Below are 14,266 nucleotides of genomic sequence, written 5' to 3' on the forward strand. Positions count from 1 at the left end.
GACATAGCGTCAGGACAGTAGGTAAGGTGACATACCGTTTGGGCACCAGTTAAGGTGACATATAGTCGGGACAGTAGGTAAGGTGACATAGCGTCAGGACAGTAGGTAAGGTGACATAGCGTCAAGACAGTAGGTAAGATGACATAGCGTCAGGACAGTAGGTAAGGTGACGTACCATCAGGACAGTAGGTAAGGTGACATAGCGTCAGGACAGTAGGTAAGGTGACATAGCGTCAAGACAGTAGGTAAAGTGACGTACCATCAGGACAGTAGGTAAGGTGACATAGCGTCAGGACAGTAGGTAAGGTGACATAACGTCAAGACAGTAGGTAAGGTGACATACCATCAGGGCACTAGGTAAGGTGACGTGCCGTCAGGACAGTAGGTAAGGTGACATAGCGTCAGGACAGTAGGTAAGGTGACATACCATCAGGACAGGTAGGTGACAAGCGTCAGGACAGTAGGTAAGGTGACGTGCCGTCAGGACAGTAGGTAAGGTGACATAGCGTCAAGACAGTAGGTAAGGTGACATACCATCAGGGCACTAGGTAAGGTGACGTGCCGTCAGGACAGTAGGTAAGGTGACATAGCGTCAGGACAGTAGGTAAGGTGACATACCATCAGGACAGGTGACATAGCGTCAGGACAATAGGTAAGGTGACATAGCGTCAGGACAGTAGGTAAGGTGACATACCGTCAGGACAGTAGGTAAGTGACATAGCGTCAGAACAGTAGGTAAGGTGACATACCGTTTGGGCACCAGTTAAGGTGACATAGCGTCAGGACAATAGGTAAGGTGACATAGCGTCAGGACAGTAGGTAAGGTGACATAGCGTCAGGACTAGTGCCGTCAGGTGAGGTGACATAGCGTCAGGACAGTAGGTAAGGTGACATAGCGTCAGGACAGTAGGTAAGGTGACATAGCGTCAGGACAGTAGGTAAGGTGACATAGCGTCAGGACAGTAGGTAAGGTGACATAGCGTCAGGACAGTAGGTAAGGTGACATAGCGTCAAGACAGTAGGTAAGGTGACATACCATCAGGGCACTAGGTAAGGTGACGTGCCGTCAGGACAGTAGCTAAGGTGACATAGCGTCAGGACAGTAGGTAAGGTGACATACCATCAGGACAGTAGGTAAGGTGACATAGCGTCAGGACAATAGGTAAGGTGACATAGCGTCAGGACAGTAGGTAAGGTGACATAGCGTCAGGACAGTAGGTAAGGTGACATACCGTCAGGACAGTAGGTAAGTGACATAGCGTCAGGACAGTAGGTAAGGTGACATAACGTTTGGGCACCAGTTAAGGTGACATAGCGTCAGGACAATAGGTAAGGTGACATAGCGTCAGGACAGTAGGTAAGGTGACATAGCGTCAGGACACTAGGTAAGGTGACATGCCGTCAGGACAGTAGGTAAGGTGACATAGCGTCAGGACAGTAGGTAAGGTGACATAGCGTCAGGACAGTAGGTAAGGTGACATAGCGTCAGGACAGTAGGTAAGGTGACATAGCGTCAGGACAGTAGGTAAGGTGACATAGCGTCAGGACAGTAGGTAAGGTGACATACCGTCAGGACAGTAGGTAAGGTGACATAGCATCAGGACAGTAGGTTAGGTGACATAGCGTCAGGACTGTTGGTAAGGTGACATAGCGTCAGGACAGTAGGTAAGGTGACATAGCGTCAAGACAGTAGGTAAGGTGACATAGCGTCAAGACAGTAGGTAAGGTGACATAGCGTCATGACAGTAGGTAAGGTGGCATACCGTCGGGACAGTAGGTTAGGTGACGTACGATCAGGGCACTAGGTAAGGTGACACAGCGTCAGGACAGTAGGTAAGGTGACATAGCGTTAGGACACTAGGTAAGGTGACGTGCCGTCAGGACAGTAGGTAAGGTGACATAGCGTCAGGACAGTAGGTAAGGTGACATACCATCAGGACAGTAGGTAAGGTGACATAGCGTCAGGACAGTAGGTAAGGTGACGTGCCGTCAGGACAGTAGGTAAGGTGACATAGCGTCAGGACAGTAGGTAAGGTGACATACCGTTTGGGCACCAGATAAGGTGACGTATCATCAGGACAGTAGGTAAGGTGACGTAGCGTCAGGACACTAGGTAAGGTGACGTGCCGTCAGGACAGTAGGTAAGGTGACATAGCGTCAGGACACTAGGTAAGGTGACGTAGCGTCAGGACAGTAGGTAAGGTGACATAGCGTCAGGACAGTAGGTAAGGTGACATAGCGTCAGGACACTAGGTAAGGTGACATAGCGTCAGGACACTAGGTAAGGTGACATAGCGTCAGGACACTAGGTAAGGTGACATAGCGTCAGGACACTAGGTAAGGTGACATAGCATCAGGACAGTAGGTAAGGTGACATAGCGTCAGGACAGCATAGGTAAGGTGACATAGCGTCAGACACAGTAGGTAAGGTGACATAGCGTCAGGACACTAGGTAAGGTGACGTGCCGTCAGGACAGTAGGTAAGGTGACATAGCGTCAGGACAGTAGGTAAGGTGACATACCGTTTGGGCACCAGTTAAGGTGAAGTACCATCAGGACAGTAGGTAAGGTGACGTGCCGTCAGGACAGTAGGTAAGGTGACATAGCGTCAGGACACTAGGTAAGGTGACGTGCCGTCAGGACAGTAGGTAAGGTGACATAGCGTCAGGACACTAGGTAAGGTGACATACCATCAGGACAGTAGGTAAGGTGACATAGTGTCAGGACACTAGGTAAGGTGATGTGCCGTCAGGACAGTAGGTAAGGTGACATAGCGTCAGGACACTAGGTAAGGTGACATAGTGTCAGGACAGAAGGTAAGGTGACGTACCATCAGGACAGTAGGTAAGGTGACATAGCGTCAGGACAGTAGGTAAGGTGACATACCGTCATGACAGTACAGGTGACATAGCGTCAGGCCAGTAGGTAAGGTGACATACCGTCAGGACAGTAGGTAAGGTGACATACCGTTTGGGCACCAGTTAAGGTGACATACAGTCGGGACAGTAGGTAAGGTGACATAGCGTCAGGACAGTAGGTAAGGTGACATACCATCAGGACAGTAGGAAAGGTGACATACCGTCAGGACAGTAGGTAAGGTGATGTGCCGTCAGGACAGCAGGTAAGGTGACATAGCGTCAAGACAGTAGGTAAGGTGACATACCGTTTGGGCACCAGTTAAGGTGACATACAGTCGGGACAGTAGGTAAGGTGACATAGCATCAGGACAGTAGATAAGGTGACGTGCCGTCAGGACAGTAGGTAAGGTGACATAGCATCAGGACAGTAGGTAAAGTGACATACCATCAGGGCAGTAGGTAAAGTGACATACCATCAGGACAGTAGGTAAGGTGACATAGTGTCAGGACACTAGGTAAGGTGACGTGCCGTCAGGACAGTAGGTAAGGTGACATACCATCAGGACAGTAGGTAAGGTGACATAGTGTCAAGACACTAGGTAAGGTGACGTGCCATCAGGACAGTAGGTAAGGTGACATAGCGTCAGGACACTAGGTAAGGTGACATACCATCAGGACAGTAGGTAAGGTGACATAGTGTCAGGACACTAGGTAAGGTGACGTGCCGTCAGGACAGTAGGTAAGGTGACATAGCGTCAGGACACTAGGTAAGGTGACATAGCGTCAGGACAGAAAGGTAAGGTGACGTACCATCAGGACAGTAGGTAAGGTGACATAGCGTCAGGACAGTAGGTAAGGTGACATACCGTCATGACAGTAGGTAAGGTGACATAGCGTCAGGCCAGTAGGTAAGGTGACATACCGTCAGGACAGTAGGTAAGGTGACATACCGTTTGGGCACCAGTTAAGGTGACATACAGTCGGGACAGTAGGTAAGGTGACATAGCGTCAGGACAGTAGGTAAGGTGACATACCATCAGTACAGTAGGAAAGGTGACATACCGTCAGGACAGTAGGTAAGGTGATGTGCCGTCAGGACAGTAGGTAAGGTGACATAGCGTCAGGACAGTAGGTAAGGTGACATACCATTTGGGCACCAGTTAAGGTGACATACAGTCGGGACAGTAGGTAAGGTGACATAGCATCAGGACAGTAGGTAAAGTGACATACCATCAGGACAGTAGGTAAAGTGACATACCATCAGGACAGTAGGAAAGGTGACATACCGTCAGGACAGTAGGTAAGGTGACATAGTGTCAGGACAGTAGGTAAGGTGACATACGTCAGGACAGTAGGTAAGGTGACATACGTCAGGATAGTAGGTAAGGTGACATACCGTCAGGACAGTAGGTAAGGTGACATAGCGTCAGGACAGTAGGTAGGTGACATCAGGACAGAAGGTAAGGTGACCGTCCGGACAGTAGGTAAGGTGACATACCATCAGGACAGTAGGTAAGGTGACATACCGTCAGGACAGTAGGTAAGGTGACATACCGTCAGGACAGTAGGTAAGGTGACATAGCGTCAGGACAGTAGGTAAGGTGCATACCGTCCGGGCAGTAGGTAAGGTGACATACCGTCAGGACAGTAGGTAAGGTGACATACAGTAGGTAAGGTGACATACCGTAGGTAAGGTGACATAGCGTCAGGACAGAAGGTAAGGTGACATAGCGTCAGGACAGTAGGTAAGGTGACATACCATCAGGACAGTAGGTAAGGTGACATACCGTTTGGGCACCAGTTAAGGTGACATACAGTCGGGACAGTAGGTAAGGTGACATAGCGTCAGGACAGTAGGTAAGGTGACATACCATCAGGACAGTAGGAAAGGTGACATACCGTCAGGACAGTAGGTAAGGTGATGTGCCGTCAGGACAGTAGGTAAGGTGACATAGCGTCAGGACAGTAGGTAAGGTGACATACCATTTGGGCACCAGTTAAGGTGACATACAGTCGGGACAGTAGGTAAGGTGACATAGCATCAGGACAGTAGGTAAGGTGACATGCCGTCAGGACAGTAGGTAAGGTGACATAGCATCAGGACAGTAGGTAAAGTGACATACCATCAGGACAGTAGGTAAAGTGACATACCATCAGGACAGTAGGAAAGGTGACATACCGTCAGGACAGTAGGTAAGGTGACATAACGTCAAGACAGTAGGTAAGGTGACATAGCGTCAGGACAGTAGGTAAGGTGACATACCATCAGTACAGTAGGAAAGGTGACATACCGTCAGGACAGTAGGTAAGGTGATGTGCCGTCAGGACAGTAGGTAAGGTGACATAGCGTCAGGACAGTAGGTAAGGTGACATACCATTTGGGCACCAGTTAAGGTGACATACAGTCGGGACAGTAGGTAAGGTGACATAGCATCAGGACAGTAGGTAAGGTGACGTGCCGTCAGGACAGTAGGTAAGGTGACATAGCATCAGGACAGTAGGTAAAGTGACATACCATCAGGACAGTAGGTAAAGTGACATACCATCAGGACAGTAGGAAAGGTGACGTACCGTCAGGACAGTAGGTAAGGTGACATAGTGTCAGGACAGTAGATAAGGTGACATAGCGTCAGGACAGTAGGTAAGGTGACATAGCGTCAGGATAGTAGGTAAGGTGACGTACCGTCGGGCAGTAGGTAAGGTGACATAGCGTCAGGACAGTAGGTAAGGTGCATACCGTCCGGGCAGTAGGTAAGGTGACATAGCGTCAGGACAGTAGGTAAGGTGCATACCGTCCGGGCAGTAGGTAAGGTGACACCGTCGGGCAGTAGGTAAGGTGACATAGCGTCAGGACAGTAGGTAAGGTGCATACCGTCCGGGCAGTAGGTAAGGTGACACCGTCAGGCAGTAGGTAAGTTGACATAGCGTCGGGCAGTAGGTAAGGTGACATACCGTCGGGCAGTAGGTAAGGTGACATAGCGTCAGGACAGAAGGTAAGGTGACATAGCGTCAGGACAGTAGGTAAGGTGACATACCATCAGGACAGTAGGTAAGGTGACATACCGTTTGGGCACCAGTTAAGGTGACATACAGTCGGGACAGTAGGTAAGGTGACATAGCGTCAGGACAGTAGGTAAGGTGACATACCATCAGGACAGTAGGAAAGGTGACATACCATCAGGACAGTAGGTAAGGTGATGTGCCGTCAGGACAGTAGGTAAGGTGACATAGCGTCAGGACAGTAGGTAAGGTGACATACCATTTGGGCACCAGTTAAGGTGACATACAGTCGGGACAGTAGGTAAGGTGACATAGCATCAGGACAGTAGGTAAGTCAGGACAGTAGGTCAGGACATAGCATCAGGACAGTAGGTAAAGTGACATACCATCAGGACAGTAGGTAAAGTGACATACCATCAGGACAGTAGGAAAGGTGACGACCGTCAGGACAGTAGGTAAGGTGACATAGTGTCAGGACAGTAGATAAGGTGACATAGCGTCAGGACAGTAGGTAAGGTGACATAGCGTCAGGATAGTAGGTAAGGTGACGTACCGTCGGGCAGTAGGTAAGGTGACATAGCGTCAGGACAGTAGGTAAGGTGACATAGCGTCAGGACAGTAGGTAAGGTGACATACCGTCATGACAGTAGGTAAGGTGACATAGCGTCAGGCCAGTAGGTAAGGTGACATACCGTCAGGACAGTAGGTAAGGTGACATACCGTTTGGGCACCAGTTAAGGTGACATACAGTCGGGACAGTAGGTAAGGTGACATAGCGTCAGGACAGTAGGTAAGGTGACATACCATCAGGACAGTAGGAAAGGTGACATACCGTCAGGACAGTAGGTAAGGTGATGTGCCGTCAGGACAGCAGGTAAGGTGACATAGCGTCAAGACAGTAGGTAAGGTGACATACCGTTTGGGCACCAGTTAAGGTGACATACAGTCGGGACAGTAGGTAAGGTGACATAGCATCAGGACAGTAGATAAGGTGACGTGCCGTCAGGACAGTAGGTAAGGTGACATAGCATCAGGACAGTAGGTAAAGTGACATACCATCAGGGCAGTAGGTAAAGTGACATACCATCAGGACAGTAGGTAAGGTGACATAGTGTCAGGACACTAGGTAAGGTGACGTGCCGTCAGGACAGTAGGTAAGGTGACATACCATCAGGACAGTAGGTAAGGTGACATAGTGTCAAGACACTAGGTAAGGTGACGTGCCGTCAGGACAGTAGGTAAGGTGACATAGCGTCAGGACACTAGGTAAGGTGACATACCATCAGGACAGTAGGTAAGGTGACATAGTGTCAGGACACTAGGTAAGGTGACGTGCCGTCAGGACAGTAGGTAAGGTGACATAGCGTCAGGACACTAGGTAAGGTGACATAGCGTCAGGACAGAAGGTAAGGTGACGTACCATCAGGACAGTAGGTAAGGTGACATAGCGTCAGGACAGTAGGTAAGGTGACATACCGTCATGACAGTAGGTAAGGTGACATAGCGTCAGGCCAGTAGGTAAGGTGACATACCGTCAGGACAGTAGGTAAGGTGACATACCGTTTGGGCACCAGTTAAGGTGACATACAGTCGGGACAGTAGGTAAGGTGACATAGCGTCAGGACAGTAGGTAAGGTGACATACCATCAGTACAGTAGGAAAGGTGACATACCGTCAGGACAGTAGGTAAGGTGATGTGCCGTCAGGACAGTAGGTAAGGTGACATAGCGTCAGGACAGTAGGTAAGGTGACATACCATTTGGGCACCAGTTAAGGTGACATACAGTCGGGACAGTAGGTAAGGTGACATAGCATCAGGACAGTAGGTAAGGTGACGTGCCGTCAGGACAGTAGGTAAGGTGACATAGCATCAGGACAGTAGGTAAAGTGACATACCATCAGGACAGTAGGTAAAGTGACATACCATCAGGACAGTAGGAAAGGTTACGTACCGTCAGGACAGTAGGTAAGGTGACATAGTGTCAGGACAGTAGATAAGGTGACATAGCGTCAGGACAGTAGGTAAGGTGACATAGCGTCAGGATAGTAGGTAAGGTGACGTACCGTCGGGCAGTAGGTAAGGTGACATAGCGTCAGGACAGTAGGTAAGGTGCATACCGTCCGGGCAGTAGGTAAGGTGACATAGCGTCAGGACAGTAGGTAAGGTGCATACCGTCCGGGCAGTAGGTAAGGTGACGTACCGTCGGGCAGTAGGTAAGGTGACATAGCGTCAGGACAGTAGGTAAGGTGCATACCGTCCGGGCAGTAGGTAAGGCACATACACCGTCAGGCAGTAGGTAAGTTGACATAGCGTCGGGCAGTAGGTAAGGTGACATACCGTCGGGCAGTAGGTAAGGTGACATAGCGTCAGGACAGAAGGTAAGGTGACATAGCGTCAGGACAGTAGGTAAGGTGACATACCATCAGGACAGTAGGTAAGGTGACATACCGTTTGGGCACCAGTTAAGGTGACATACAGTCGGGACAGTAGGTAAGGTGACATAGCGTCAGGACAGTAGGTAAGGTGACATACCATCAGGACAGTAGGAAAGGTGACATACCGTCAGGACAGTAGGTAAGGTGATGTGCCGTCAGGACAGTAGGTAAGGTGACATAGCGTCAGGACAGTAGGTAAGGTGACATACCATTTGGGCACCAGTTAAGGTGACATACAGTCGGGACAGTAGGTAAGGTGACATAGCATCAGGACAGTAGGTAAGGTGACGTGCCGTCAGGACAGTAGGTAAGGTGACATAGCATCAGGACAGTAGGTAAAGTGACATACCATCAGGACAGTAGGTAAAGTGACATACCATCAGGACAGTAGGAAAGGTGACGTACCGTCAGGACAGTAGGTAAGGTGACATAGTGTCAGGACAGTAGATAAGGTGACATAGCGTCAGGACAGTAGGTAAGGTGACATAGCGTCAGGATAGTAGGTAAGGTGACGTACCGTCGGGCAGTAGGTAAGGTGACATAGCGTCAGGACAGTAGGTAAGGTGCATACCGTCCGGGCAGTAGGTAAGGTGACATAGCGTCAGGACAGTAGGTAAGGTGCATACCGTCCGGGCAGTAGGTAAGGTGACGTACCGTCGGGCAGTAGGTAAGGTGACATAGCATCAGGACAGTAGGTAAGGTGCATACCGTCCGGGCAGTAGGTAAGGTGACGTACCGTCAGGCAGTAGGTAAGGTGACATACCGTCGGGCAGTAGGTAAGGTGACATAGCGTCAGGACAGAAGGTAAGGTGACATAGCGTCAGGACAGTAGGTAAGGTGACATAGCGTCAGGACAGTAGGTAAGGTGACATAGCGTCAGGACAGTAGGTAAGGTGGCATAGCGTCCGGGCAGTAGGTAAGGTGACGTACCGTCGGGCAGTAGGTAAGATGACATACCTTCGGGGCAGTAGGTGTCCTCCAGACAGAAGCTGGCTTTGTGACCCTCAGCGATCTTAGTTCCATTCAGGGTCAGAAGGTCATAATGGGTGAACACCTCAATGCTGTGGTAGTGCCTGTGAGGAAGAGGAGAGGAGGAAGAAGAAGAAAAACAGAGGTTATTAATGCTATTAATGCTATATGCCAGCAGCATACCACCCTGCATACCACTGCTGGCTTGCTTCTGAAGCTAAGCAGGGTTGGTCCTGGTCAGTTCCTGGATGGGAGACCAGATGCTGCTGAAAGTGGTGTTGGAGGGCCAGTAGGAGGCACTCTTTCCTCTGATCTAAAAAATATCCCAATGCCCCAGGGCAGTGATTGGGGACACTGCCCTGTGTAGCGTGCCATCTTTCGGATGGGATGTTAAACGGCTGTCCTGACTCTCTGAGGTCATTAAAGATCCCATGGCACTTATCGTAAGAGTAGGGGTGTTAACCCCGGTGTCCTGGCTAAAATCCCAATCTGGCCCTCAAACCATCACAGTCACCTAATAATCCCCAGTTGACAATTGGCTCATTCATCCCCCTCCTCTCCCCTGTAACTATTCCCCAGGTCGTTGCTGGAGGGAAAGAGAGAGAGTGTGTATATAGACTACAATAGAAAAGAATACGAGACAGTTACAGATCTGTTTGGAACCGTTCCCTCTTTATCACAACCTCACGCTCCCAGAATAGAACCGAGGACGCTGTGTTCGTCAGTTGGATGTGGTGCTGCTGTGGTCAGGAGAGCGACCAGGTTGTTCTCACTCTGTCGACCGCAGCAGAGCCACAACCACAGCAGTAAAGTTTGAATGGTCACAGTCAAGACTGTTGACACGGTTGGTTCCAGAGGAAGGACAACCAGGTCAAGAATAACTGTTCTTTGTTTGTTGAAAATGCCTATACCACAACCTCCTATCATCTCCATAAAACTACCACAATCAACCCCCTACACTTGTCTTTTAAAACTACAACTACCACAATCAACCCGCCTACACTTGTCTCTTGAAACTACAACTACCAAAATCAAACCCTCCTACACTTGTCTCTTGAAACTACAACTACCACAATCAACCCCCTACACGTGTCTCTTAAAACTACAACTACCACAATCCAACCCTCCTTCACTTGTCAAAACACAACTAACCACAACCAATCTCTCTTAAAACTACAGCTACCACAACCTACAACCCATGTCTCTTAAAACTACAACTACAACAACCCACTACCCTTGTCTATTAAAACTACATCTACCATAATTCACAACCCTTGTCTCTTAAAACAACAACTACCACAACCAACAACCCATGTCTCTTAAAACTACAACTACCACAACCCACTACCCTTGTCTATTAAAACTCCCACAACCCCCCTTTTGAGTACCTGTGACACTGGTGCCAGGTCCAGGACTCCCTGGTCGCTCTAGGTCTGAAGTCGGCCCGGCCCATGTTCATGATGCGTGAGGAGAATCGTAGCAGGCGTCTGTGTCCGTAAGGCCAGCTCATCCGGGCAGCAGAGGACGACAGACAGTTCTCCTCATTGGCACAGGTCAGGAGGTGCAAGGGGCGGTCCTCCAGGTAGGCTGTCTCCTGGACCAACTGGGCATCTAATACCAGGTCAGGGGCCGCTGGTGGGGGGTCAGAGGTTAGAGGTTAGGCGTAAGAGGTTAGCGTTGAAAGGTGAGAGGTTAAGGGTTGAAAGGTCAGCAGGTGGAAGGGTCTATGTGGGTGTTGTTGGGGATGTGTGTGTGTGTGTGTGTGTGTGTGTGTGTGTGTGTGTGTGTGTGTGTGTGTGTGTGTGTGTGTGTGTGTGTGTGTGTGTGTGTGTGTGTGTGTGTGTGTGTGTGTGTGTGTGTGTGTGTGTGTGCTCGTGCGCAAGTGTGTGTGTGTGTGCGTTCGTTCGTCCGTGTGTGTGTGTGTGCTTGCGTGATCGTGCGCAGGTGTTTGTTTGTGTGTGTGTGTGTGAGTTCGTTCGTTCGTCCGTGTGTGTGTGTGAGTTCGTTTGTCCGTGTGTGTGTGTGTACTTGCGTGATCGTGCGCAGGTGTTTGTGTGTGTGTGTGTGTGTGTGTGTGTGTGTGTGTGTGTGTGTGTGTGTGTGTGTGTGTGTGTGTGTGTGTGTGTGTGTGTGTGTGTGTGTGTGTGTGTGTGTGTGTGTGTGTTGCGTGATCGTGATCGTGCGCAGGTGTGTGTGTGTGTGCGTTCGTTCGTCCGTGTGTGTGTGTGTGCTTGCGTGATCGTGCGCAGGTGTTTGTTTGTGTGTGTGTGTGTGTGAGTTCATTCGTCCGTGTGTGTGTGTGTGTGTGTGAGTTCGTTCATCCGTGTGTGTGTGTGTGTGTGAGTTCGTTCATCCGTGTGTGTGTGTGTGCTGGTTGTAAGAACTCACTCTCAACACAGGTGACCCCAGCCGCCTTGCCATCTCCTCCCCTGGGACAATAGACCTGTGTGTTCCTACGACACTGCTGAATGGACATCTCTGTGCCGATGCAGTGGGTTCCAGTCAGAACCACCTCTGCTGCCTCCGGAGCTCCGGGCCAGTACCACGTCTCCTGTAGGACACACACACACAGAACCATGAGGGCTGGAACTGAGTCAGTAGGTCCCAGGACCAAACCCAAATCCTTTTCAGATAATGACTGCCTCTCATTACCATTATACATAATAGTTTCATTAACGGTCATTATCACATTCCTCCACTCTCTCTTTCTTTCTTTTTCTCCCTATGGGCTTTTAATACACACACACACACACACACACACACACACACACACACACACACACACACACACACACACACACACACACACACACACACACACACACACACACACACACACACACACACACACACACACCCTGAGAGAGAGTGAGTGAGTGAGTGAGTGAGTGAGTGAGTGAGTGAGTGAGTGAGTGAGTGAGTGAGTGAGTGAGTGAGTGAGTGAGTGAGTGAGTGAGTGAGTGAGTGAGTGAGTGAGATAGGTACCAAAAGGCCAGGAGGGAAATCCTATCACAATAGTGTCTCCTCTACAAACGGATCAATTGTGTGTGCACCACAGGAGGCTGGTGAGGAGAGGACGGTTCATAATAGTGTCCCCTCTACAAACGGATCAATTATGTGTGCACCACAGGAGGCTGGTGAGGGGAGGACAGATCATAATAGTGTCCCCTCTACAAATGGATCAATTGTGTGTGCACCACAGGAGGCTGGTGAGGGGAGGACAGCTTATAATAGGAAGGAAGCAAATGGACTGGTATCAAACAGCAGGAAACCATGGAAACCATGTTTGATGTATAAGCCATTCTACTGATTCCCCTCCTCCCCAATAAAGGTGCCACCAACCTCCTGTGTGTGTGTGTGTGTGCACGTTTGTACACCTGCGTGCCTCCATGTTAGTTTTGTTCATCACCTGGTGAGCTCTGTTTGCAAAGCCGTAGCCCAGCTGTCTGCACACCACCATGGCCTCGTTGATGCCCCAGTTCTCACTGCAGACGGCCCCCCAGCGTTGTACCCCTCCCACCTCCATCAGCACCTCCACACGCCCCTCTGCAGGCTCCCTGCCCCCCGCCAACCGCACCTGGCACAGAGGGGTTAGAAACACTTCATACACACTTCATAGACACTTCATACACACTTCATAGACACTTCATAGACAGTTCATAGACACTTCATACACACTTCATAGACACTTCATACACACTTCATAGACACTTCATAGACACTTCATAGACACTTCATACACACTTCATACACACTTCATAGACACTTCATAGACACTTCATACACACTTCATACACACTTCATACACACTATAAATTCCTATTACCACTTTGTAAACACTAATGAATGCATTTAATGATTGTGTGAGTCAGCTGGTGTGTGTGTGGGGTATGGGTAAGCGTGTGTATGTGTGTGTGTGTGTGTGTGTGTGTGTGTGTGTGTGTGTGTGTGTGTGTGTGTGTGTGTGTGTGTGTGTGTGTGTGTGTGTGTGTGTGTGTGTGTGTGTCTGTCTCAGTGTGTATCTCTGTCTCAGTGTGTATCTCTGTCTCAGTGTGTGTGTCTGTCTCAGTGTGTGTGTCTGTCTCAGTGTGTATCTCTGTCTCAGTGTGTATCTCTGGTATCTCTGTCTCAGTGTGTATCTCTGTCTCAGTGTGTATCTCACCGTGGTCTCCAGCCCAGTGTGTATCTCTGTCTCAGTGTGTATCTCTGTCTCAGTGTGTATCTCACCGTGGTCTCCAGCCCAGTGTGTATCTCTGTCTCAGTGTGTATCTCTGTCTCAGTGTGTATCTCTGTCTCAGTGTGTATCTCACCGTGGTCTCCAGCCCAGTGTGTATCTCTGTCTCAGTGTGTATCTCTGTCTCAGTGTGTATCTCTGTCTCAGTGTGTATCTCTGTCTCAGTGTGTATCTCTGTCTCAGTGTGTATCTCTGTCTCAGTGTGTATCTCTGTCTCAGTGTGTATCTCTGTCTCAGTGTGTATCTCTGTCTCAGTGTGTATCTCTGTCTCAGTGTGTATCTCACCGTGGTCTCCAGCCCAGTGTGTATCTCTGTCTCAGTGTGTATCTCTGTCTCAGTGTGTATCTCTGTCTCAGTGTGTATCTCACCGTGGTCTCCAGCCCAGTGTGTATCTCTGTCTCAGTGTGTATCTCTGTCTCAGTGTGTATCTCTGTCTCAGTGTGTATCTCTGTCTCAGTGTGTATCTCTGTCTCAGTGTGTATCTCACCGTGGTCTCCAGCCCAGTGTGTATCTCTGTCTCAGTGTGTATCTCTGTCCCAGTGTGTATCTCTGTCTCAGTGTGTATCTCTGTCTCAGTGTGTATCTCACCGTGGTCTCCAGCCCAGTGTGTATCTCTGTCTCAGTGTGTATCTCTGTCTCAGTGTGTATCTCTGTCTCAGTGTGTATCTCACCGTGGTCTCCAGCCCAGTGTGTATCTCTGTCTCAGTGTGTATCTCTGTCTCAGTGTGTATCTCTGTCTCAGTGTGTATCTCTGTCTCAGTGTGTATCT

General features: G+C 49.6%; 1 protein-coding gene across 2 annotated transcripts in view; it reads right to left on the bottom strand.

Moving 5' to 3' along the window:
• The window catches only part of LOC124028090 (lysyl oxidase homolog 4-like), a 33,303-nt gene that overhangs the window by 18,884 nt on the left and 153 nt on the right, over window positions 1-14,266 (bottom strand). For both annotated transcript variants that reach the window (XR_006837549.1, XM_046340242.1), the window contains exons 2-5: window positions 12,673-12,840; window positions 11,652-11,814; window positions 10,652-10,895; window positions 9,252-9,367 (exon numbers count right to left, since the gene is read on the bottom strand). Coding sequence is in view for 1 of the 2 variants with exons in the window: in XM_046340242.1 (XP_046196198.1) it covers window positions 9,252-9,367; window positions 10,652-10,895; window positions 11,652-11,814; window positions 12,673-12,840 (691 nt within the window). In the remaining variant the exon portion in view is untranslated. The remainder of the gene's footprint in view (window positions 1-9,251; window positions 9,368-10,651; window positions 10,896-11,651; window positions 11,815-12,672; window positions 12,841-14,266) is intronic.

This window comes from Oncorhynchus gorbuscha, unplaced genomic scaffold (genome assembly GCF_021184085.1).
Source record: "Oncorhynchus gorbuscha isolate QuinsamMale2020 ecotype Even-year unplaced genomic scaffold, OgorEven_v1.0 Un_scaffold_3742, whole genome shotgun sequence".
NCBI lineage: Eukaryota > Metazoa > Chordata > Actinopteri > Salmoniformes > Salmonidae > Oncorhynchus > Oncorhynchus gorbuscha.